The sequence below is a fragment of the Rhinolophus sinicus genome, linkage group LG07 (assembly GCF_036562045.2).
Source record: "Rhinolophus sinicus isolate RSC01 linkage group LG07, ASM3656204v1, whole genome shotgun sequence".
In the NCBI taxonomy this organism is placed as follows: Eukaryota; Metazoa; Chordata; class Mammalia; order Chiroptera; family Rhinolophidae; genus Rhinolophus; species Rhinolophus sinicus.
The window spans coordinates 79807615-79834407 of record NC_133757.1 but is presented as its reverse complement, the minus strand read 5'-3'; the positions used below and the strand labels follow the sequence as shown (position 1 = coordinate 79834407).

Below are 26793 nucleotides of genomic sequence, written 5' to 3'. Positions count from 1 at the left end.
GGGAAGCTGGCAGCCTGGGGCCAGAGCCAAGGGGTATGCTGCGAGACAGGGCTCTGCGCCATGCCATGTAAAAACTACAAACATCTTAGGGGGCAACACGAGGTCACCAAGACCTAGGCCACTGAGCCTGCTTGGGAGGGCCCCTCTCTCTGGGGCAGGTGAGGCCTGGAGACAGGATAAGATTCCTTAATGTGGACCCTTGGTCTCTTGTCACCCAAAGCTAGCAGGTGACCTTGGAGGTGGGAGAGGCAACATATGGCCCTGAAAGGATGAAAGGCAAGTAGAGGTCCGTGCCCACGCAGAATGCTAACAGGCTGACTTGGTCACTTTGCCTGCCTGCCTTCCTGCAGTCTGGATAGGGGGTGCAGGTCTTTCTGGCTCACCCAGAAATCAGAAAGAGTTGATTTGGCTGTCAAGGACCAAATTAGAAACGATTCTCAGACTGGTTTGTGCAAATGGTTTTTTTTTTTTATTTCCACATTTATATCACAAGGTGTCCACTTATTGGACCAAATAGCAAAGTTGCTCCCTTCTGCATCCTGAGAACACAGAAGTCTAGGTACTGTACATTCACTAAGGCTCCTTGTTTTTGCAAATCGCGTTATGACAATAACCATAAGGCAAACGAATCTAAAGGAATGGTCATGAGTGTTTCCAGCGCACAGACAGGTCTCCTCGCCAACAGTACAGCGGACAAACCAGTAGCACCTGTGGGAACCGTGTTTTGGGGATGGGACTCTAGAAAGGTGAAGTTTTCTAGGTATGTGCAGGAAGGGGAAATGGAAAGGGAGAAAGGAAAATTATTTGGCTGGTGGTGAGATGGAAGAGGGGAATAAAATAAACTCTAGAAAACTTAAGTTTTTGCAGCATTTCTTTAAAAACTGGGTCTGAACTGAAACCAGATACGAATGTGTGGATGCCCATGGAGTGTGGGTCAAACTAGCTGGCCAGGTGGCCTGCCGAACGCCAACAGCTTACTACAGCCGAGAAGCTTCTGGCACCGTGACAGAAACACTGACCTGGTGGGGTGCAAACACAGGCTGTGGTGGTGCCCACAGCCTCAGACACTCGGGGCCAAATGAAAGAACAGAAAACACCGATGAGATGCGTGCTTCTGTTAAAGGTAACCTCTCCCACAGGTTTTCTGTGCCTGCCTGCAACTGAGGTCCCAGCACACCGGTGCTGGGAAGTGTCCGCACCGCTTCCAGGGTGGGGGACTGACGCTTTTTATAGCTGGTCTGCTATAGAGTTCTGAACTCACTTTGCCGGCCTTCCTTCCACACGGTCCTTCCTTTGTAATTTTGTTAGTAAACTGGTAGCAGCATTTCACAAAAGAAGGAGAATTTTGAGGGAAGAGCATGGAGTGACCGAGACTCCCGCCCCCGCCCCCCACCCTGGCCGTGCTCCCCACCACTGGAGGCTCCCAGGCCCCGGCCACCCCCCGCCCGCTAACTGCGAGGTGGGAATGCACTTAGAGGCCGAGGGCCCGTCAGTCCAAGCAGACATAAGGCAGAATGTTCAACCGCCCGTCGTCGCCGTGCGGGTCGAGCGATATGCACTGCGTCCAGTCATACCAGTTACCCTGTGTGTCCTGACACCCGTTCACCCCTGGCCACTGGTGGGCCTGGATTCTGTCCAGATCGTCCTGCGTGACCTGGCGGCTCAGCCCCGGGAGGTCAGTGGGCGGCCCCGGAGGCAGCAGCACGTGTGGCGTCCTGGCCCCACGCCGGGTGCTCTCCTCCTGCTTCAGGTACTCGGACATGAAGTGGTGAGCCCCCGGGGTCTGCGCGCCCGACGACGACAGCAGGCTGCTCTGCCGGCTCAGGTAGGACTGGATGATCTCATTGCGCGACAGCTCCTTCCAGTTCGTCTGCTCAAAGGGGCTCTGCAGGCTGGCCTTGGCCTCGGGCTTGTCCAGCTCTGTCCTCGGCTGCTCTGTGTGCACGGGGCTGTCGGCCCGTACTGGCTCTTTCTGGGTCAGAGGTTTGATCTGTCTTGTCATGGGGTCAAAGGTGAGCTTCCGCTCTTTTAACCGGACAGGCTTGACACCTGCCTCGGCCCCCTGGCCGTCCAAGTTCACCGTGTAGTCACGCGGTCGGTACCTCTTCTTCTTTTTGCTGTCCGAGCCACCAGATGAGGCTGCGTCACTGTCAGCCCTGGAGGAGTCCGGGGAGAAGCCAGCCCTGGGCAGGAGGGGCTCAGCCTGGGGTGGCCCTGCCTTGCAGCCTGGCCCCACCAGCCGCTGGTGGCCCTCGGGCTGCTCTAGCCAGCACACTGGGCTATCAGCACTGGGCAGCAGGTCCAGCCTCCGCACAGGAGGGGTGGATGGCTGGGCCAGCGGCAGTGGTGATGGCACCTGCGTGGCATCGAGCGACTGGGGCCGTGGTGAGGGGCTGGGCACAGAGCCCTTGGGTGTGTATGGACTCCGCTGCCGTGCAAAAGAGCCCTCGTGCCGTGAGTTCCGGGGGCTAAAGGAGCAGCGAGGAGGCCCCTTGGGGTGGGGGGGCCCTGGGGTCTCGTCCGCCCTGTCCAGCTGCTGCAGCATCACGGCCTTGCTCTGTAAGCAGGGCCCAGGGGGCTTGCCCAGGCCCGGAGAGCTGGTGTGTGGCCTCACGGCATTGACAGGGATCTTGCCACTGTGCTTGTCATTTTCACCATGATCTAGGCGGCCACCCTCGGGGCCCACGTGCCCACTACTGTCCAGGGAGCCTGGGAAGCTCTCGGGGCTCCCGCCAATCCCGTTGGTTGGGAAGGGTGATGAGTTGGGGACCAGAGAGTCATGGCTTGCTTTGGAGACCTTGGGAGGTGGCCCAGGGTGGCCGAGATCACGCTGGTCCCCCCGGCGCTTGCGGCTGCCCAGCCTGTCCAGCCGCTGCCCAGGCAGCCTCTGGATGTCATTGCGGTTCTTTAGGTCGTGGATGCTTTTGGGTGCGCCGGCCACCCCCGCCTCCGGCCGGCAGTTATGGGCACCCCCATTGGCAGAGCCAGGGGCCCCCGCCAGCCCCCGCAGCGCCGCTTCATTCTGGTGCACGGGCTCGATGAGCTTCTGCCAGCTCCGCAGCAGCTTCTTGGCCCGCTTGGCGAGCTCCTCGTTCTTGGTCTTCTTGCGGACGTCGTTGATGAGCTTCCCGAGTCTAGTTTCCTACAACAAGAGAAAGACCATGACACACTGTTGGGGGAGAGAGTCCCCTGTGACCCCTAAAGTACTGGCTCTCCAGACACAAAACCTACATGGGTTTTGGGTCCTTTGTGACATCTGAGTTCTCAAATCGAGTACTCAGACTCTCAGGTCCTGGAGCCAGAGAGAGCATGCTCAGAAGTACCATCCTGCAGGCCGCTGGCGCCACGACCATGACAAGGGCGCTTTGCCAGGGAAGAGCACATTGTGGCAAAGGCAACAGTGAACGAAGGCCCAGGGCCAGCGTCACCCATGCGGCCTCCCCTGGACAGCCCCTCCTCGGCCCTGAGGGTGCAGGGCATCCTGTGGAGGAAGGAGCCCAGCTCTGAGACGGAACCCTCCCACTCCTGCAGTGCCTGCCCTGTGCGTGGGCCAGGGACGCTCACCTCCAGCGCCTCTTTGGTAATGGGGTACTTCTCCAGGCTGGAGATGACTTCCAGCACCGCCACCATGTTCCGGATCTGCAAGACAGGAGCTGCTCGTCATGCCCGGCCCTTCTCCCTACCACACGGACAGCCAAGAGAGCCCCCACCCATGCAGCCTCCTACCTGCTCCAGGGGCCAACATGGCACCCAGCGCTCACCCTCCCTTCCACGTACACATCCACCCGCCCGCGTGGCTGTCACTCAACCGAAACTCATGACGTTTGTGAAACGAGATCTGCTCTTGATCCGGGAGACACACTCTATTCTGCCATCTGATGGGGTGGGAGGCTCAAGTATTTATTAAATAAAACGCATCAAGGTTAAAAGAAAAGATCAATACATAATAATCCAATTGATTTGGCTACATTCGTAAGACCTTTGCATCCGGAGACACCATAGAGAGCACAAAGTCACAAGGTGGGAGAAGACAGATGCCACAGGGCCCCAAGGATCCCCATCTGGAATATACAGAGACCCTGGGCAACACACCTGTGCTTATCTCCTAGTAATCAGGAAATGCAAACTGAACCCTCCGGCGGACACACAGTACACGCCCACCTGGCAGAAATGGTACCTGCCAACACCAAAGAGTTCTGGGCACAGCAGACTGGGGAGCGGGGGCTTTGGTACAGAGAAACGTGGCTAATCCTGCGATCAAGCAATTATGTCCCTTTAAGATACACGCTGCGAGCCAGGCCCAGTGCTACTGCTCATGTTTCCATATGTCACCACCTTGTTTAATTGTCACAACCACCCTGGAGTAGGTACTGTTATCACATTTTACAGATAGGAGATGGCACAGGAAGGTACAGGTCATGTGGCCAAATGTTATGATGATACCAGGGTCCTCCAAGAGTTGAAGGAACAGAGTGAGAAAAAGAAAGCGCCATAGAAAGAAGCAAACCAGAGCTTCTGTGACCAACAAGACAGCTCAAACCACGGGGAGTGAAGTGTCACAAACTACATACGATCAATTCTGCTTACACCAAGCAACACAGCATACTCAAAATTAATTCAAAATGAACCACAGACCTAAACGTCAGAGCAAAAACTCTCAGGCTTCTGGAAGAAACAGAAAATCTTTGCTACTTTGGGACAAAAATTTCTCAGGAGCCCCAAAGCACTAACCATCCAAGAAAAAAATACGGACCAACTGGGCTTCATCAAAATGAAGCACTGGGGCTTATTAAAAGACACTCTTAATGAAGAGGCAAGCCTCAGTCTGGGGGGACGTGTTGACAACACATTCCCACTGAAGGACCTGGGTCCAGACTATGTAAAGAACTCCGGTAGCTTCACAACCCAAACAGTTGCAGGTTTCCAGTGGCTGGCTGGCGGGGGGAGCCCACGCCCCGAAGAAGACCCCTCTCCCCTCCAAGATCACAGTGAGCGCGCGCGCACACACACTAGCACCGAGTTACCCAGGCCCGATACAGCAAGGAAAGGTACACCTCCCACCCAGCCATTGCAACGTCTCCTTGCAGCTTTTCCATAAATATTCTTTGTATATACAAGCCTGTATATACACTTATCACATTTAAACAAACAAAACATAGTTCTCTGCCTTTACTCTTTCTCATTAACATGTGACACGTCCAGCAGCACAGACCCTCCCTTTGCTTAGCCTTCCAGTGGGGGGAGGCCCCAGTGAGCAGCGCGCGTTGCGGGGACACGTAGGTGTTTCCAAGCTGTTACAGACAAGGCTGCAATCACCACCTTTACCAGATGTGACTCTGGGCTAACAACAAACAAGCAGCCAGAGGGGCTGCTGGCTCCAAGGCCAGGAACAACTGTAATTAGCCCAGGGCGGCTGTTCCCATTGGAAGGTGGGGAAGCCTGTTTCCCACGTCTCTGCCAGCCCTTTGCTGTATCAATTTCCTGTTGCTGCCCAAATGATCACACACGATCACAGACTGAGCGGCCCAAACGCACCACACGCATCATCTCACATCTCAGTCCAGCGGGCAGGAGTGTGCTCAGGTCTCTGGGCTGCGATCCAGGTGTTGGCAGGCTGCCCTCCTTTTGGGGGGTTCTCAAGAGCCCGTTTCCTGCTTCTTCAGGTGTTGGCAGAATTCAGTTCCTCATTGCCGCAGGACTGAGCTCCCTGTTCTCTTGGTGGCTGTCACCTGAAAGCCATCCCCAGCTTTTGGAAGGAACTGCGTTCCCCAGCTCGCCCCCGCCCCCATCTTCAAAGTCAGCCTCACATCTCATCTCTGACCCCCCAGGAAAGGGTCTCCTTTCTAAGAACTCCGTCAGGCTGGTCTACAGCCTTCGTCACATCTGCAAATTCCCTTCTTCCCTGGAAGGTACCCCATGCCCAGGTTCTGGGGACCAGGATGTGGACATCCTTGGGGTCCATCACTCTGCGGGCCACATTCAGCTTTTCTTTCTTACCGGCCCCATTTCCAGCTGCAGGAAGCCGGGCTGTAAACTGCAGTGACCACAGAGCAACGACAGTGGCCCTCGCGATGCCTGACACCTCGCGCAAAGCTGTCCCTCTGCCAGGGGACCAACCAGCATCCTGGCCACAAAGACCTTCCCGCATGATGCTTCTGTCCAAGGCTGTGGCCCATGCAGATGGCCCTAAAAACCTACGCTCCAAGCCGTGCCAAGGGAGAGGGTCTGAGAACCCAAACCCCCCGTACCTCTAACGTGCCGAGGGCAGGCATGCAGAGCAAGAGGAGACTGGGCGGTCCCACAGGGACAGCAAGGCCACCCGCTCCCTGTCCCCAGCCCTGGGTATCTGGCCCTGACAGGGTCCCAGGCTTGCCACATGGCCTATCTCCACTCCAGTGACCTCATCCTGGTATATTTAGAGCCCTGGGTCCCCACACACCCCTGAACCAGCAGTCCCGCAGAGCAAGACGGGCAGCACAAAGTGTCCTTGTCCTTGGGCAGACATTGTCCCACTGCCAGGCAGGAGGGGGAGGCAGAACACCTGGGCAGCCCGGGGCTGGCCATGAGCTGCGGCCGTGGGTGCCACAGACACCCCACAGCCAGGACCCTCCTGGGGAGCTGCACAGGAGCTGGGACTGGTCAGGCCTGGGGGCCCTGCTGTCACTCAGGCAACGTGCAGAGGCGCTCGGCCTTGTGGAAAATGCTCTCCCCTTGCCCTCCTCCTCCTGCCAGGGATGCATGGACGCTTGGGACCACCCTGGGGGCTCAGCCCTCTGGCTCTGCCCGCCTCTCAGGCCATGATGGCAAGGACACTGAGCACCTATAGGAAGCAGCGGCCCGGCATTCTCGGTATATCAGTCAGCAGATCCTGAGAAGTGCCACAAGGAGTCCTGCCTCGAGCCCTGGCCCTCAACACACCTGACGGCAGGAAGGAGCCCTGGGGTCTGTGCAGCGCCAGGCTGGGCCTCTGGCCTCACACCCATTAGGCAGTGTCACCCTGGCCAGCCTGGCCCCCACCCCACACAGGAGAAGGCTCCTGAACTTGCCTTTCCCACCGCTCCACCCACTCAGGAGCAGCAGGCCTCCCCGCCGTGATGAGAGGCTGGTGGGTAGCGCAGACGCCAAGGCTCAGATGTGGCCAAGGGGCAGCTCCCATCCAGGCTCCAGGCCTGAAAAGCCCAGCACAGGGCCCTGGGGCAAGGCAGTGGGGTGTCAGCTAGAAGGTGGCAAGCGGGCATGTCTATGGCGAGGGCAACGCCTGCGTGGGGCCTCCCGGGATGGAGAGCAGAGGCCCCAGCACCTTGGCGACAGTGAGACGGCACCACAGCCCTGGAGAGGGGACCAGAGCCAAGATTCCAAGAGAACACAGCCCGCCTTCTACGAACTCCAGCCACCCCCTGGAGCTGACGCTGCCACCACTGCAACAGGCCACCTGTTTGTATGAAAAGACACGCGCTCCTCGCAACGGCGCACACGCTGCTCCTGCCTGCACTGTGGGGCCGGGCCCCTGCAGCCCCCTGCTGTCAGGAGCAGCCCCGTGCATCCGGGGCCCTCTCCCCTTTGGAGGTTTCCCTTGGGATTCTTCCCAGTAAAAAAACACCTCTTCAAACCACCCACTAATCGGCTTTCCCAAAGGGGGCAGAATCCACCCATCAGGGAGTCACAGCTCCTACAGCCTCTCATTTCCTCATTGGGGCTCCCTCAATAGATGCAGATGCATTTGTATTTCCTGAACAATTCGTGAACCTAGTATCACCTCCCCTTTACCAATAATGACTTCCTGTGTCAACTGCTCAGGGCTCCAGCTACTCATGCGGCCCATTTGTTTTCGGTCTTTGGCCTCGGGAGGGAAGTGTTGGCAAGAGGGGTAGGTCCTTGGCTTCAAATGTGACAGCCGACCACAAGCCCAGCAAGGCCCCAGCCTGTCTGTGGATACCCGTGTGCACTCACACGTGAGGCCGGAGGCCAGGTGGGGGCATCAGGGCCTGGGGCGTCTCACAGAGGGGCCTGGGCCAGGCTACCCTGCCTGGGGAGGGGGGACACAGGGTCAAGGGAAGTCGGTGCCCCATGGCCTACCCACATCTGATCAGCTCCTGGCCGACACTCATACACGTGTGGCCGTGATCCTATGGCCACAGCTAAGCCCCATGACCTGGTACTCAGGCCCTTTCTTTCCAGCTGCTGCCAAAGGCCATCCAGCCACACTGCCCCCGGCCCCCTCTGACACCCTGTCACAGCACTGGCTCCTCCAGAGTCCAGGAGACCAGACTACCTTCAGAAAGCCTGCCTACACAGAAGGCATGGAATCATCTTTAAAACCAGACCCCGCCGGAGGAAAGACTTGAACGCCCTCATCATGTCTGAAAGTTGCTCTGTGAATCGCATCACTGGCCTGGCCTTCGATTGTGTGCAGAGCTGGGCCAAGCGCAGGGGGCACACCGCCACTGAGCAGCTTCCTCCGTACCCTATTTCAGAGGATTCGTAGGTGAACCCCAAGGCCTGAGTAATTACCACCCAGGGGGATTTCCACTCCGGTGTGAAACAAGGAACTGAGACACTGAGCGAGCTGTGGTGCTTGTAAGTCCCCTGGTTCATGACTCTTCTCCATGCATCAAGGCGTCCCATGCCACCCAAAATCCCCAACCTCTAGGTAACGAAGCTGGACATGTGCAGTCATGGTGGCAAAGGGGAAACCCTGCGCTCCTGAAAGCCCAAGCACTGGTGGGACCACCCTGGCCCAACTCTCATAGGACCCCCACTTGTTGGGTTCCTCCAGAGGCCAAACTCTGTAGCTTTTCATCTTCGAAGCCCCATTTTACAGATAAGGAAACTGAGGGTCCAGGGCTCACCATGCAGCTAGAAGGTGGCAGTGAGGCTTTACACTAGCGTGGCACAGGCTCTGCCCACCCCACACAGACCAGCTGGTGTTTTACTAAGTGGAGGGAGGGAGGCGACCAGACACCACCAGACTGGTGACACTGGCATCCCGCCCACTCTCCCCAACCTGCCACAGCAGGGACATGCACAGGTGACAAAGAGCTCCTGGAAGCCACACAAGGCCAGCAGCTAGCTTCACACCCAGTAACACCTTCGGACGGCCTCCAGGTTACTTCTAGCTCCCCCCATACCAGGGTCATAGAGCCAGGGAGACTCACATACCCTCCCACCAGAGCAGGGGTGTGGCCCACTCCCAACGCTCAGCCTGAGCCACGAGCCACTCAGTAAAGGAAGGGCTGGAGCCGGCTCCCTTCCAGGCCCTGAACAACGTACACCCAGGGCGGGCTCACCCCGTCTCACTGCCTGGCCCGTTCCCCGGCCACCCTGTGGGCCCACAGCTCTGCAGGCAGCCCACACCAGCTCACTCAGTGGGCTCAAAGCAGGCCAGGGCAGCAGTCAAAACACAGTTCAGTTTAAAACCAACGATGTGTAAGTTGTCTTTTTTTTTAATGCAGAATGGTCTAGACAAGAATTTACAAAAACCACTTAACTCAAAAGACTTTGGAAGTGTTCAGCAGCAAGCAGGCTGTCCTCCCAAACCCAAACATGCCACAGATGGTCCCCAGCAGCAAGCAGACTTGGAGCCTTTCAATGTGCTGAGCATTCTAATGTCCCCGGCTGAGTCACCACCCCCGCCAGCCACATAGCGGGTATCAGGCATGCCTGCTGAGGGCGGGGGCACAGGCTGAATGAAACGGCGCTTTGCCGGACCACGCCATGTCTGTCATTTCATCCCGGCTGCACCATTTTCAGCCACGGCAAGTCTTCCTGCTTCTGATCACCACACGTTCCCAGGCCGATGCTGTTCTGTAACTCAAACTGCCCCTGTCACAAGTTGGTGCAAGAGGTGGCACCGGCATCCCCCCGAGTGCCTGGCAGAGCCTGGCCCCTGCCCCACCCAGTTTCCAGGAGTGAGGAAAAGAAGTTAGTACAGTCTGACCCTCCTCGGCTCTGGAAGGAGGCTGCCTGGTCCCACAGTTAAGCAGGAGCAAGGGGAACTTCCCTTGGGGGTGCCATGCCAGCGCTGTGCCCTGCCTGGCGAAGGCGCCATCCTCCACCAGGACCCCGTGGAAGCCTCACGGCCTCAGGGGCAAAGCCTGTCTCAGAGGATGAACGACACCGGGGCAGCAGATGGGGGCTGTCCGGGTTCAGCTGCCAAGCTCACCACTTGCAAATGCACTTCCTCATCAGTGGGGCCCATCTGCTCCCTAGACGCACCCACAGCTGGACCATGACCACGGCCTGCATGGCCGGATTGGCAGGCACTCACAGCCCGCAGCGCACCCATGGCCAAAGCCCAGCACTGCAGCTACAGTTCTGCCCGGGCCGAGGGGCCTGCCCTCCACAAGCAGCCCAGTCAGAGGCAGCCCATGGCCCAGGGCTGCCGTGGGGGCTCCCCATCAGAACTCCAGCGGGGTGGGGTGGCTGTCATCCCGGGACCTGTGTGAACGAGGCCTGCAGATGAGGAGGGGAGCGGAGGGGAGGGGAGGCAGCACTCCTCTCCACAGCCCTGGCTCCCAAATGGTCCCTCACTCCCTCCTTTATATCTCAGCAGCTCTTCCCAACAAAACTACCAACTTAAACTCTCCTGACCCCTGAATCAGGTCAACAGGATGTACAATTCTGGTTGTAACCCGACCCTTTCTGAGAGCACAGGGTCTCTCAAGATGTCATCCGTGAGGTGGTTCATTCCTGCACGGACACAATTGGAAAGCCAAGCAGAGCGCTGAGGCTGCCGCCATGCCCCAGCACGGGCGGCTGGCAGTGCACCTGACGACAGCGTACAAGTTGTAAAAGACAGAATGACCTCCTGCCCATGGAAGGGATGCACGTACCCAGTGCTCGACCCACATGCACGGGGAAATGGTCGATCCACAATGAGAATGAGCCAGCTTTTCAGGAACTGAAGGGAACCAACCTCAAAGAGACTAAGTGAAACAGCGAAGTGACAATGCACTCCTGCACTGCCAGCTGAAAATGCCCGGCGGTGGAGCTGGGCAGACACAGCAGGGCCCAACCTGGCCTCCAACCTGGACGTAAGCAAGGTCAGCCACCAACCTGAGACAGAATGTTGGGAAAAGCTCGGATCGTGCCTGGAGGTCCTGAATGGCACACTGACCCCCGTCCTCGAAGACTGTGCCCTCCGGGGCCAGGCCAGGCGGCTCCGTGGCCCCACTGCGATGCCAGGAGGCCACTCCTCCCCGCTCCCTACTGTCCCGTGGCTCCTGAGCTGTGTGTGGAGCTGCAGGAATGGCAGTGGACACAGGGACCTTCTCAGTGGGCATTCCTGCACCAGGGGTCACCATGGGGAGAACCAAGGACAGTGCCACTCGTGGCACAGGAGAGCGAGCCTGGGCATTCTGTGTCGGACAGCACGTAAGGGTGGACTCTCATACCCTACGACCCAGCAAGTCCACTGCGGGGCACGTACAAATAGAAATGCGAGCACATGCGCACCGAGAATGGCGGGCGCAGTCGCATTCAGAACAGTCCAAACTGAAAACCACCGCATGGCCAGAGTGTAAGCGACTGAAGTGGGGTCCAGACAGTCAACATCGAACAAAGCAACTACTGCTACACACAACACCAAAGATGAATCTTGACACTGTCAAGTGAAAAGCCAGGTATAAGAGAACATCCTCTGCGCGGGAATGCCAGACTTCTCAATAGGGAAGCGGGGCTGGAAGTGGCCAGGAGATGGAACAAGAGTGGCTTCTGGGGAAACACTCTATTCCTTGACCATGGAGCGGGTTCAATTTGGGTGTGTTCCCTTCATAAACATTCACTAAATGTGAAACTTAGGACTCGAGCACTTGGCTGGATGCTGTACTTTAAGAAGTTGACCTTAGAGGCCATCTCATCCTAAAAACAGAAGCTAGAGCTGCTGGGGTTGAGAGAAGGGGGAGGCACTGGCGAGCCAAGCCCCCCTCCTCGCTCCCTTCCCACACAGTGGCACAGCCCTTCCGACGGTCCCACATAACAAGGTCAGAGAGCCCCTGCACCCCGAGCCCAGGCGACCCTGAGACACGTGGCGTGCGCTGCTTCACAGCTCACAGAGCAACATGCCCACACGCTCCTGCCCTGGGCAGGGGTCTCTCTGGGGAGGACAAGGGCACTCTGAAGGGTCCAGGGAAGAAGCCCTCCGCAGCTTGATGTCCCCACGAGGAGACAAGGTTACTGGAGCAAGGCAGGCAGCACCCATTGCCGGCACTGCCTGCCATACTGCGCTGGGCGTCTGTCCCTTGTCACTCGGGGGTCTCCTGAGACCACAGACCTTCACAGCAGGTATTGTGCCACTGCCCCCACGAGGAACCAAGGGGTTTGTCCTATAACTGGCCTCAGGCTTGTGGCTGACCTAACATGCTGCCCTAAGTCGTGCAGTCAGGCCCGGCTTGCCTCCATGCAACAGGCCATTAGCCAGTGGTACTGGTGACCTGGATAGAAATGGACAGCTGGCTCAAGGGAGGGAAACGGGACAGGGAGGATGAGGAGTGTGCATGCCTGTCCCAGCAAAGACACAGAAAAGAAGGGAGACTAGGAATTAAAGTGGGCAGGCGAATCACACTTGAAAACCAATTTGCCGTAATAAAAGGTCAAAAATGAAAAAGCCTTATGATCATTCCGATCAGCGTAGAAAACAAACATTCGACAAAACTGGACAACTGTTCCTGATATAAACTCTCAGCAAACCAGGAATAGAACTTACTCTGCCGGATAAAGTGCTTCTACAGAGCCCACAGCTAACGTCATACCTAACGGTGAACCGCTGAATGTTTTCCCCCTAAGAAGGGGTACAAGGCTGTGAACTCACCACTCCCACTCAGTCTTGTCAGGAGGTCCCAGCCAGTGTAAAGGCGAGGGGGGAAAAGACATCCAGCTTGGGAAACAAGTAAAACAGTCACAAGTAACACAAATGACATATAGAGAAAATCTTACAGAACCTACAAGTACAAAACACAGCTGAGAAGTTAAAAGAGGCCTCAATGAATGGAGAGCCACACAGAGCAAGTCAAAGGATTGGAAGAGTCAATATGATTAAGATGTCAATTCTCCCCCCAACTGATCCCTAGATTCAACGCAACCCAATCAAAATTCCATCAGGGTCTTTGGAAGAAATTGACAAGCTGATTCTAAAATTTATACGGAAACACAAAGGTCCTAAAAAAGCCAACAAACTTTGAAGAAAAGAAAATTGGAAGACTTATAGTATCTGATTTTAAGACATTAGATAATCAAGACAGTGTGGTATTGGAGCAAATACAAACAGATCAATGAAACAGAATAGAATCCATTAACAGAACCATACATGCGTGGTCAATTGATTTTTAACAAAAATGTTAATAAGGCAATTCAACAGGGAACAAATCATTTTTCAACAAATAGTGCTGGAATAACTGGACAGTCATATGCAAACAACAACAACACAACCCCAACTCCTACATCACAACATTAACACAAAGTGAGTTATAAACCCAAATACAAAAGTTAAAACTATAGGACATCTAGGAGGAAAATCTTAATGATCTTGAGTTTGGCAAAGACTTTAAAAACATGACACAAAATGCACACATTATAGAGAAAACATAAATTGGATTTCACCAAACTTGAAAATCTTTGCTCTTCAAAAGTTGACACTGTTAGCAAAATGAAAACGCAAGACACAGACTGGGAAAAAATACATACAAATCATCTTAACTATAAGAGGACTTGTGTTTAAAATATGTAAAAACTCTCAACTCAATAATCAGGCAAAGCACCCAAGGGGAAAGATGGGAAAACGATCTTTCACCAAGGAAGAGACGCATGGCAAACAGACACCTGCAGAGATGCTCAGCATTGTTAGACATCAGGGACACACAAAGTAAAATCACCATGAGCTACCACTACCTATCGATTAGAAAGACTAAACTGAAAAAAACTGCCCACACCCAGTACTGGCCAAGACAGAGCAACTGGAACTCATACACCGCTGGTGGATGTGTAACACTTGGCAGATGCTTAACCCCAAATTCTAACAACATGTGAATGGATACATGAATTGTAGCATATCCATAAAATGAAATACTACTCAGCAACACTATTGATATAAACAATACGCATGAATCTCAAAATAGATACGCTAAATGAAAGAAAAGCCCAGACCAAAATAAAACCCAAAAGAGTACATATTGCACGATTTCACCAAATTCTAATCTACAGTGACAGAAAGGAGGTCAGCAGTTGCCTGGGGACAGGGGTGGGCTGGAAGGAAGATTACAAAGGGTCAAGAGGACTTCGGGAAATGATAGATGTGTTTATTACCTTGAGTGTGATGATGGTTTTTTGTGAAAGTCTGACAATTAAGTTCACAAACTTGTTGCAATGATGTTGCTAATCTTTTTCAGTATCAGAGGGATTATTCATTATGAATTTGTACCAACTGGACAGACAGTAACCAAGTTTACTATTTGGAAGTGCTGAAAAGGCTGCGTGAAAACGTAAGACAACCTGAACTTTTCACCAACAATTAATGGCTCTTGCATCACGACAATGCACCAGCTCACACGCACAGTCTGTGAGGGAGTTTTTAGCCAGTAAACAAATAACTGTATTGGAACACCCTCCCTACTCACCTGATCTGGCCCCCAATGACTTCTTTCTTTACCTGAAGATAAAGGAAATATTGAAAGGACACATTTTGATGACATTCAGGACATCAAGCGTAATACGATGACAGCTCTGATGGTCATTCCAGAAAAAGAGTTCCAAAATTTCTCTAAAGGGTGGACTAGGCACTGACGTCAGTGCATAGCTTCCCAAGGGGAGTACTTCAATGGTGACCGTAGTGATATTCAGCGATGAGGTAGGTAGCACTTTTCCTAGGATGAGTTCTCAAACTTAATTGTCCAATCTGATGTATCTGTAGGTCAAAATGTAGCAAATTGTACACTTTATGTGTACAGTTTATTGTATGTCAATTATACCTTAATAAAGCTGTAAGATACCTATGCAGGCAGATAATAGGTGCAACAAGGTCCTAGAAAAAGTGGGTGGTGGTAGGCAGAGAAGGAAAGCTCTTTGTTGAAGGTGAGGCATCAGACCCCCACAGTGGTGACTCAGCCCTCTCTGGAGGTGGAGGGTGGGGCAGAAAGTTCCTTCTCCGTTCAGTAAAATGCAGAGCGCTGTCTGTCCTGCCAGGGGTATCTGCCAGGGGTATCGCAGGACTAAACACCTGCCGTACTGCATGTAAGGCACTCCTCATAGCAGACAGGGCTCTGGCAGGCAGCAGTAAACACCAGTTTTTCCTTCTGGGACATTCTGCATGCCCCCAAAACACCTGTGCAGCCAACAGACTGCGCAGTCTAACTCTGGGTTTGGAAAGGTGATTCTAGGCTTAGAGCCAGGCCCAGTCCTAAGGCGACGCTGCCAGGTGGCCGGAGCTGGGTAACAGTGACTTATAGGTTGTGAAAGAAAAGGCTCAGCGGCAACCGAGGGCTGAACTTAAGGACATGAGCCCTCCTTAGCCTGCCTGAGGGGTTTCATCAGACTTCGACTGGAGACCCTGGAGAGGCAGCCAACTTCCGTGCTCACAGGGGAAAGGCCAGCAGCCGGCAAATATCTGCACCAAGTCTTAGGCAAAGGACAGTCTGCGTGATACCCTGTATCTATCCTCTGGACACGGAAATAGCCTGAGAGCCTCTTTCCCCTGAGCTCTGCATGGTTTTCTCCAATGGGAATTACGCTCCTGTGACTAAATCTGTCTGAAATTCCAACTTTCCCCCCAGTCAACTGAGGTAGACCCTTATTACTCTCAAGCAGGGCTCAGCCATCCCCGGGAGCCACTTTGTGTCCCCAGGAGCCACTCTGACTCACAATCTCAGTTCCAGCCCAGACCTCTCGATCAGAAGCCGCATGTGAACAAGCCCACTGGGAGATTTCAGAGCGAGAGCGCACAGGACCCCTCGCCCCAAAGCAGTGGGTTCCGCTTGGTACCTCGTGCTTGGCCAGTCTGGATTCTCCCCAGCAGCAGTGCCGCCAGCACCACCTGCACCCTGCTTTCCAGAGCACAGCCCCCCCCCCCCCCAGGGGATGAGGTTGCTCTCATACAATCTCGATGACAACCCTAAGTCCAGACAAGGGTGTGACGTGCCCAAGCTCAAACACCTGCAGGCCAGACGGGTCCGCGCGCTACCCTGCCAGGGGTGGCTGCAGAGGCCCCCAGCAACTCCTCTGCCAGCCCAGGAGAAGGCCATGTCCAGAGGTGGTGCGCTGGGTCCAGACAAACCACCACAGGATGGAAGAAGAGTTCATGGCTGGGCTGGTGGAAGACGTGCTGTCAGACGATGGCACCTGGCAATGTCACTGCAGGACCCTCAGCCCTGCACACTCAGCAGCCCCTCCTGGGGATGTCAGCAAACTGTGCCACATGCGTTCCTTCCAAATAGGAGTCACACTCACCCGCTTGCCTCCCATGACACCTGGGGCCTGTCACCACCCCCCACAGCAGCTCTACAAGCTGGGCTGCCAAGGGCCCCGGCCTCATCCACCCGCAGAGCTCCTGCCCTAAAAGGCACCTCCCCTCTTTGAAAGCCCAAAGCCAGAGCTTCTAAGAGAATTCGGTTTTACCTCCAACAAGGACCAAATCGATGACCGTGACGACGTTGGTCACATTTTCTAAGGGTAGACCACGCTTTCCTGGTTCCAGCCAAAAACCTACACAGCTCACTGCCATGGAAACAACTGTTAAACGGTGGCGCCTGGCCGGGCATCACTCACCCCTCAGTTTTGAGAACATAAGTCAACTAAAATAAAAACTCACACATATACCCCGCGTGCACAGGACTTGGCCAAGGCTGGCCTGGCCTGGCTAGAGCTGCCTCTGCCGGATTCCTACCCACCCAGACTCCATGTTGAGGCTCCTGCAGGGCCACCAGCACGGGGCCTGCAAGGACAGCCCAAGTCCCCAAACGGGAGGACGGCAACAGCCCTCAGCAACCCTCACAGGTCAAGAACCTGGCCCCAAGGAACCCATCTGGAAGCCATGGCCAATCTCGCTGGCACCCCTCCTCCGGCTGTGCGGAAAGCAAGACCAGGCTGCCGCCTTACACTGCCCAGTTTTGGGGAGCACGCCCTCTCTAGAAAGAGAACAGCCCCTGCACCTGCCCTGCCTTTCCTTGCTTGCACCACATGTGACATTCCTCTCAGCTCTCACTGTCGTCCGGCCCTCCCCCTGCAGGTAGGTGCCACGAGAGCAGCACCCTCAGTCACGTTCACTGTCCCCTCCGTGGTGCCCGGGACAGTGAGTGCCGGCACAGAGCGGGGACTTGATATGTGCTAATAAATGAATGAACGAACACACAGCCTAACAGATGCATGGGGTCCCATTGTGTTTACTCCACGTCAAGGTCTGCAACCACCAAATAACTGGTGTCTGGAGAGCAAACATGCCTTGTCCTGTTTTCCACCTGTTACTGGCACTGGCCACCCACTGCGGGTCATGGGAACAGGGAGGTGACGTTCAGTGGTCCTCATACCACCCCTCCCCCCCACGAAAGACAAGGCAAAGGGCTCCATGTCTGGGCGACCAGGCAGGGGGGAAGCTGCGCCAGGGCAGGCGGAGGCCGCGGCTGGGGTGGCACAGGCTCTGTTACTCATCCAGGCAAACATGTTTGCTCAGCAGGGTCCAGTGGCTTTAGGGAGAGTCTTCTATTTTCAATGCAGTGGTCCAGGAAGTTACCACAAATATTTTCTCCAATTTACCTTCTTGGCAACCCTGAAATTATTCCAGAGGGTTACATAAGGAGGGAGAAGGGGAGCCAGGGGGGTTTGCAAAGTCAGGCAGAAAAGCAAGATGGAAAGCAAACTTCACAATCCACATGGTAACTTGGTGAGAGGATTATCCGTAAGGTGACAGGTGGCACTGCTGGGTATGGCGGATGAGTGGCAGGTGCTGGCAGAGGATCATTGCAAAGGCACAATGGAGGATCACCACAGCTCCTGAGGCCACCTGCCACCAAAAGCCAACTCAACCACCTCTTCCCAACCTTCCGTGCTGGGCACCTGGGGGAGAGGAGCCTGACCACCCAATAGTAGCCATTTCCCTGCTCGCCAGACTCGCCTGCATCCCACGAGGGGATGGGGCAGCAAAACAGACCTGAGGCCAGGATCCTGCCCCACTGGTAAATGTCCAAGGAAGCTCAAGGTCCCGTCATCACACGGGTTCCAGAAACACCACAGCAGCTTCTCCGTGTTTGAAGTGCATGCTGGTACCAGCAAAAAGACTGGGAACCGGGAACAGAGGGGGTTGTGCTTTTCATTGTATTTCCTTCTGTATGTCATTTGCTAACATGACTTCCTCGGTATGTTAAACCTACTTTTCCAAATGTGTTTGAGTCGGTGTTTTCCCCTTCTCGTCCTCACCGTACACACGATACCAAACAAGAGAAAAACAGCCGTGTAACAAGGTTCGGGAGGGAACGCAAGGATGTGTGTTCTACACCTGCATCGGCGTGACGGAGGTTCCGCCGGCTGCGACCTCCACCTGTCACCCCACCCACAGGGCTGGGCCTGGGCCTCCTCTCAGAGCCGCTCCTGAGACGCAGGGCTACTCACTCCTCCTGGAGCCCTAACCCCAGATCGCTCCTTCTCTCCCTCCATTTCCCGGTCCCTCAGGCAGCGCCACATCTGCACCGCAGGCCCCAGTGTGGCCTCTGGACCCCACAGCCCACCTGGTGGCTCTTCTTCCACATCTCAAAGGGGCTCGGGGTGTCCTGGAACAATGGTCTCCCCCCATGACCTGCTCCTATGAGCCTCCTGCCTCGGGAGGAACAGCACCCCAGGAGCAAGCAAGCCTGAGCCCAAGGGAGCCCCCTTTTCTCTCACCTCCCACAGGCACGGCACCTCCAAAGAAACCAACCCCATTAGGTAGGTCTTCTTTGGACCCTGATACTGTGGGCCTCAGCCCGTCACTTACCCAAGTGCTCAGACAGTGGCGCTGTCTCTGCATCTGCCAGTAGCCCCAACACTTTGGACGCACTGTGATGATGTCTGAGCTACCATGGCATGGACTGGGCACCGAGGGGGGCCCAGGGCTTGCTGGTGCCCGTGCTCCCCTCCCCTCCTCTGAGAGCATCTACGGAGGCACTACTGTTGGCACGTGTCCTCCTGAACCCCACTAACCCCAGGAGGCCTGCCAATGGGAACACCACCATTCAAGTGTGACCTCAAGGCCCCGCTCTGCAGCACTGTCCCCCTCTAAGACCCTCACACCCCCACTGGCCTGAGCCATGGCAACGTTTCTCTGGGTGACTTTCCCACCCTGTCCACAGCATGTGACAATGACTTAGCTGAAACCGCATCACTGACACTATTTTCTTTTTCACTGAACACTTCTCTTCCTGCTACATGACCTTCACCACGATCACGGTTAACAGCTCCAAGTTCCATTAACACATCAGAATGTCCGTGCCCTCCGACTGCTGGACATTCCGTTTCCTTCCGAGTTCTCCTACGGCAACCGATGCTGCCATGAGCACCTTCAAATATACAACTTACTCTTTCTTTCCTTGGGGACAAATTCCCAGGGGTCAAACTTTGCTCTAAGGGTCCAAACCCTTTCATGGCCTCAACTGTTTTCACCTCCCGACCTGCACAAAGCAGTGGCCCTGTTACCGAGGGAGGAAGAAAGCAACAGGTCCCCGAGAGGTGGGCCCACCTTTCTGGGAAAAGCGCACACGAGAGCAGGGCTGTTACCATCTGCCCTGGTCATCTATCCCCCAACTCGGCATGGGCCTGGCAGGGTGTCTCCAAATGATCGCCAGAGGGGAAGGGCGAGAGGGCCCTCGCGGACTGGCACGCTGCTCAGAGCCTCAGAGAAGAAGGAAGTGTCTGCGGCCAGACCAGGGGAAGCAGGAGCTGAAGGCACACGTGCTGACTCCACATCTAAGGCGCTGCCACATTATACACTGGCTCCTGCAATAACAAAGTCTCCAACATCCCCACTTTCGGAGTCTATTTTGGCAGCACCTCTTGGTGGCAGGAAGCCGGCTTCCCACTGTTATTTAATGTCCATAACACCTAAGATTAGAATCAAAACAAGACAATTGCGCGTGGGCAAGCATTAGGACAAGCTCATTTTCAAAAATCGACACTGGAAAACCTTAGAGAGAGCACACTCACTGCCACCCGGAATATGCCCACTCCTGTCCCGGTCCCCGCAGACACACGCAGCTGCTCCCGACGGTGTGGGCTGCTTGGTGGCTCTCGGCCATCGTCTGTCCTGCTTTCCCACGGCACCGCCGCACAGCCACCTCCTAAAGCTGCATGCAGGCTGTCTCATTGCTGCTCCCAGCGCCCAGTTCCGTCCCATCCCCAGCTCGATCAAAACACGGACTATTTCTTTAGCCTACGTGGCTTCTGGGGACATGATGGTGATGGCCTGGCCTGCCTCCTACACACGCTTTAGCGTCCTCGTCAACCCAGCACAGCGCTTGCTGGAAGCACACATGAGCTGTCCAAGGGTCCAGAACCCTGTTTTTCTCTCTCTCTAACACAGCAAGTAAAATCCACAAAACTTGTTACCATCAAGAAGTCACATCAACGATTAACATCCCCCGCACACCCTCCAACAGCTGCTGAGCTGTGCAAGTTGCACGGCGTTGGCCAGGAGTCCCAGGCTCCTGGGCGGCTCCAGAGCTGAGCACCTAGCTTGCTGCCCTGCTGCCCTGCCACCCCGTAAGTCCACAGCCCGGGGGCAGGCGCAACACTAACAAAGACAAGCTCCTTCTGACACTGGCACATCAGGCCGTTCCGTGCCCATCATCTGTTAACAGGCGTTAGGACGAACTGGGAGGGAGAAAATGTGCTAAGATGACAAACAAATCCAATATAATGAATTCACCAGCGGCTGAAAACTGGGCTAATGCTACTGAATGTACATCTAACAGCTACAATAAATCAAAGTAAAAAATGTAGCACACTGACTGGGAAAAGAACTTATACCAAACCCTAAATGCTACTCCAAGCTCCCGAGCTCCCCCCCGCCCCCCACAAGGGACACATCCCCACGCTCACCTGGATCTTGAGGACAGAAGATCCCTTGAGGAGACACTAGTCAGGGCACGGCTCCAAATGCCACCTGAACGTTAGCTGGCCCTTTACATCTTTCCACTTTACTCTGATCCTAAGCAATAGTGCCTGGGCTTGGGGAGCAGGTTCAATTTTTTCTAGTGCCATTAAAACAACTGCAGAGCTATCAAAATAAAACGGGGTCCCCTCCCTCCAAGTCTGGAAAGCCTTTCTGCCCCCCCACCCCAGCCTACAGTCAGTGGGCAGCACTGACCACCCCCCGCCCCCAGCCTTCACACCACGTACTGACTGGCAGCCTCCTCGACTCACAGCTGAGCTCGAGTGTCTGCCCCTTGGAACAGATGCCACGCTCCTCTCGTAAATAAATGCGTGCTGTCTCCAGGCCTGCAGGAAGCAGATGTGTGGGGCCACAGCCACAACTGGAGGGAAAAACAGGACCACACTGCCCTAAATACTATTTTTTCTGACCCAGAACCCCACATTAAAGTAAGGGGCAGAGAACCCCTCAGACACTGCTGCAGTTCTGCCTCTGCCAAGCTCCTGAACAGGGGATCTTCTCACTCCTGTTTCTTCAGGACTTTGGTTGGGGCCTCCTCAGGGTGGGGGTGAAGGGGAGGCAGGCATTCCTCCAACCACATTCAGAGCCTGCTATGGCCAGACTCCACACAAGGTGGGGGGCAGAGCCCCATCCTGGGGGTGGAGACAGGTGAGAGTCCCAGCACGGGGCCCCTGAGGGAAGAACAGCAATCAGAACTACAGACACAGAACAGGGGGCGGGAAAGGGTTTGTGAGGCGAGGAGGGAGAGACGGGCAGAGGCCCCCTGTGCCAGCGACATGGGTTTGGGAGTTCTGCTTGTCTAGTGGAATCGGGGCGCCTGGGGGTTTGCCGTGGACGGCTGAGTTGGGCTGCAGTTCCTATCGTCCCTGAGGAGCGTCCTGAGCTCATTTCACTCCCTTGGTGGAAGCGTGTGTGTCCAGACCCCTCCATGTGTTGCTGGCACTGCTTCCCTGCCTCCACCAGCCTCAGGCTGGAACTGGGTACTGGTTCAGGTTCACCGGTGGCACCCTGTAGTGGGCAGGGCGAGTCACTTCCCTTCCTCTGAGCCTCAGGCCTCATCTGCTCCCGGGGCGGCAGGGAGGGAGGGCAACAGTACCATCCAGCCCCCAGATGCTTAAGGACTAGACAGTGTATGCAAAGCTCGCGGCCACCAAAGGGTGATAACCAGCGCTTGTCACAGAGGCACTGGCTCTGCTTCTGCCCCTTCCTGGCATAGCCCTGGGGTCCCACCAGGCTGAGTGAAGGGACAGCAGATACCACGCCCCCTCCATGCCCACTCCCCTCCCAGTGGTAAGCCTACAGGTCCTGCCTGTTACAGGAGCTTTGCTGGAAGATGCGCTAAGAAGAGAGTTGGGTTCTTTACAGCCTCAGTAAGGCCGATAAAGTTATGACTTTATTTGTTAAGCAGTTTTTACATGGAGCTCTACAATTATCATCCAGACGCTCCAGCATCTATCAACTGCCTTTTACAGACAAGAAGGTTAAGGCACAGAAAGGTCACCTAATCTGTCAGAAGTCACACAGCTGGGTCTGGGGCCCTGGTGGCTGGCTCCCAAGCACCAGTTCTTCACCACATGCTCGGGTGCCTCTGACAGAAATACAGAGCTAAGGCCCGGCCTTGGCCTTGAAGGCGTTCCTGGACTGCCTGGGGGGGGGGCAGACCATGAACAGGGAGCTTCGAACAGTGCAGGCTGGGAGGCTGTGGGACATTAAGTGTTACGAGGCCTCCAAGGAGGGGGACAGTAACAGGAGTCTGCAGGCCAGACCAGGAAGGTGACGACACGCCAGGTGGGGGTCCAGCAGGAGCAAAGGGCCAGGGGCATACAGCAGCAAGTACAGACACCACGGATGAGAGAGGGAGGGGGCCGCAGGCAGGCCACGGAATGAATCCCAGGCCACGCTCAGCGCAGGGAGTGACACGGTCAGACTGCAGTTTTAAATAGCTGGCTCCATCTGCCTGGCGGAGAACTCCGAGCTCAGCAAGGAGACAAACCTACTGGTACCGGCCAGCTCCAGGGAGAAAGACGGGGCAGGACAGGGTGGGTGTGAGATGAAGGGGACACTGAGGCAGCAAGAACCCAGGGGCTCAGGGCAGTAGGCTGTGGAGCCTACTGTGTTTCACCCGCTCTACATGTGCTGGTATGTCATCGACCACTAAGACAGACAAATGTGCCAACTGGAAGACATGCCTACCTAACCCCCACTTGCTCTTCTCACAGCAACCCCAAGAGCTCAGAGGTGAGAAGCACAGTCTTCCTCACACCCCGAACACCATCTGGGACCAGATGCCATCCCCAACTGTCCCCTCCCCTCAACCAACACTCAACGGATCCTAAGGCTAGTATCCCCAGCTTCTCCCCTCCCAGCAGCCGTCACAGCTGAATGCCACACATCCCGGGCCCAACCCCACCCCAGCTCCGGCAGCAGCCTTTCCAAGCTCAGTAAGCAACAGGGGCCCTAGTGGAAGAGGCCTCGGCGTGTCCGAGCTCCTAGACGTCCTTCTGCCTGGACGGCCCTCCCTCAAGCGGCACCACCCACTGCATCCACCAGCGTTCCTCCCCTCCTCTCCTGCACGGGGCCCTTACGCCCGTCACTGTGTCATCATGTCGCTGTGCTTGTGCCCACCCAGCACTGCAGCTCACAGGCACCACCTGTGCCAATGGGCTGGGCATGGAACCCAGAACCTCCTGCTCGAAGGTTGTAAGCAAGTCACCACGAGTCACTCGTGTCTCTAAGCTACGGACAGCAGGCACTCCCCCGTGGGACCGTGTGAGAAACTGCCTAGCACGTGGTCAAGTGTTGGCCAGATGGGGGTCCCAATCTGTGCAACAGGAATCACCGCACTCGTCACCTGTCAGGGCGACTGCTAAAGCAGGCACGATCCGGGGGGCTCGGGGCTTTTCTGAACGCTAAGGCGACATCTGATGGGAGCTCCAGGAGCCAGGGCGATGCACTTCAGCAGTCTCCCCGCACCGTCAGCAGCAGGGCCCCAACACTGGCGGCCTGTGTGTGTCTGGGACAGATGTGTCCTCAGCTGTCCCGAGGCTCTGCCCCCATGCTCAGCCCGGCAGGCCTCCTGTAGCCAATGCCAGCTCCACCTGCACCTGCCCTCACATACCTACCCTCAGCTTTCCAGAAAGGGAGTGGGGGGTGGGGTGCTGCGGCTTCAGGGAAGGTCTGTGGCCCGGTGAGGCCCCAAGTAGAGCCGGCAGGTCAGAGCATGACGCTGACCTTTGAGCTCCAGTTCTGAGCAGAGCTGTGGAGGCGCAGGAGGCGCCCACGGAAGTGCCCCTCCACGTCTGCTGCTGTGGAAACCACCACCCCACACTTTCACTGACACACCTACTCGGGCCGAGACTCAGGGCACACATACACAATATTCAAAAAGCATCCTTTTAGTAGCTGAATTCTGGAAGGCAGTTCCACAATAATGAAACAGCTCCTGTCATGGAATATTATGCTGCAGTTAAAGGCTTGTCACAAGGATAGAAAGCCAGGACGCGCTGAGGGAAATGAGCTGGCTGCAAAGTGACAGACGTGCGTGCCAGAATTTATTTAAAAACCACGCACAGTATTCTGGGATGTATCTCTACATGAGCAGGAGATGTACTCCAGACCCAAGACGGTGGTTTTCTCCAGAGGGACAGAAGAAACTGCATTAACAAGAGGCCAAAGGGGCCTTAGCTGTAAGTCAAACAAATATGTAAAGTTTTAAAGAAGGAAGGTGCGTTTATTGCTTGTGTACTGACAAATCAGTGAGAACAAAAAGAAAGAAAATGCAACATTTCAGGTAGAGGACAGGACAAGGGAAAGCCCAGAGTGTCGGCCACACCTGGACGTGCAGGCTCGGGTAGCCCCAGGACGTGGGGGACCTGGGGGGACTGTGAGCCGCTGGAGTTCTGAGGCAGGGACTGAGGACCTACGTACGGGGTTCGCACATAAGGACACTGGCTTTCAGAGACCCGGGGTATGGAAGGTGACCCTAGGTCTCACCTGCCAGATCACACGTTTCCACATGTCAGGGTAACTTTAACAGTGCCTTGTTCACTCTATGCGTCCTGGTCTGGAGGAGAAGACATCCAGTCACCCTGGCTACAAGGACAGGGAAAGAATCACAGCTATGCCTCCTGACATGGCCCACACCTCTGCCGCCCATGTGTACGACAGGCCACACGCTATGCCTCTGCTATAAGGACACTGTCCTGTAGAGTCCTAGAGCGACACTGGGGTGGCGCATTTCACAAATTCAGAAGCCAAGACTCAGAAATCAGATTCTGCCCCAGGTGACACAGCTCAGAGTCTGAGATCTCAGTGTGGGAAGGGCTAAGATGAGGCCCTAGGTCCTCAGACTGAGATGCGGGCCGAAGGCCATCATGCCCAGGTGAACGAGAAGAAGAAATGGACGTAACACAGACATGAGATCAGGAGCCCACCTCCCTGGGGAGCAGACGCAGGAAACTCCACTGGCACCCACTGCACCCATCTGCAGCCCATGGCAGCTGTTGCCCCCACACACTGACAGGAGCAGCAGAAGGGACTGGCATAGGGCATCCTGCCAGGATGCAGCACCTCCATTTGCCGAGGCCAGGAGTGGAGTCTCCAGGCTGGTGCTGGTTGGCATAAATGGAGAGGAGGTGAGAGGCTTGGATGAACGGTGGGTGGGAGACAGGTGTGATAAGCCAGAGGGGCGGAAGGGGCAGGTGGAAGATGCCCAGAGAAGGGCACCAGTGCCAGACCCCACAGCGCTGGAAGGGAAGACGCCAAGGGCTCCTTCTGCAAACGGGAGCCCCTCACAAAGGAAGGGCTGAAGGCTGCATAGAGCCCTTAGTAACCAAGTGCCTTTCACGTCTGCTTATTGTATCGGACTCGTGGGAAATCTTGCCATTCAGTCACGCCAGCTTTCCTCCTTCCTTCCTCACCTCACTCACACATTTCCTCACTTCTGCCTCCCGCAAACGGAGGGGTGTCGGGTCACTAGTCTACCAGGCAGCTCGTCAGGTCAAAGCAAACCTGTGGCTCCACCTGGCTCCACAGGCCGGGGCCCGCCTGGGTGAGACGCATCGGGATACAGCAGCGTCGGCCTCGGCGGGACTGCTCTTACTCTGCTCCCTCCAAGATCATGACGTGATGGCTTTTGCGCTGGGTCCCCCAAAGCACACACGCCTTCATCTAATCAGGAATGCAACAAGTCTGCACGCTCAGGGGGTCCTTCCATCTCATGGCCTAGCAGCGTGGTGCTAGTCAGTAAAGCGGGGGTGCTGGGCCCCGGGGCAGGGAGAGAGGCTGCTGGGACTCTGGACTCTCTGAAGACTGTCTGGCCCCCGTAAATGAGGCTTGCACAGTCAGTACAACGCAGCCTCAAGATGCAATGGTATGAGTTGAAACAAATATGACATTAGGCATGCTGAGATCCAAAGCAGTTTTTATAGCCCAGCGGTGAGGTGAGCAACAGTGGAGAACACAGCTAGAAGATGGAGCTGGTCAAATTTTCTTTTTGGGGGGGCGGGGGTGGTACGCACACACCAAGAGGCAACACTTCTCTAACATGAAGATCTTGGACATGGGAGCCCAAACCCATCTAAACTGCACCCTGTAACTGCTGCATCCAGCAGAGAACAGACACGAGAGTTCATTTAGCAGCTATTTACTTGCTGGGAAAATAAAAATGTATT

At 55.5% G+C, this 26793-nt stretch overlaps 1 protein-coding gene across 5 annotated transcripts in view; it reads right to left on the bottom strand.

The window, feature by feature from the left end:
* Positions 1-446: 446 nt before the first annotated feature.
* The window catches only part of MED26 (mediator complex subunit 26), a 44921-nt gene continuing 18574 nt past the window's right edge, over positions 447-26793 (bottom strand). For 2 of the 5 annotated variants that reach the window (XM_019736952.2, XM_019736958.2), the window contains 2 exons: positions 3565-3639; positions 447-3142 (listed from right to left, as the gene is read on the bottom strand). In XM_019736952.2, the coding sequence (XP_019592511.1) occupies positions 1490-3142; positions 3565-3639 (1728 nt within the window). In that variant the 3' untranslated portion in view covers positions 447-1489. The other 3 variants (XM_019736951.2, XM_019736955.2, XM_019736957.2) reach the window with 3 other exon arrangements.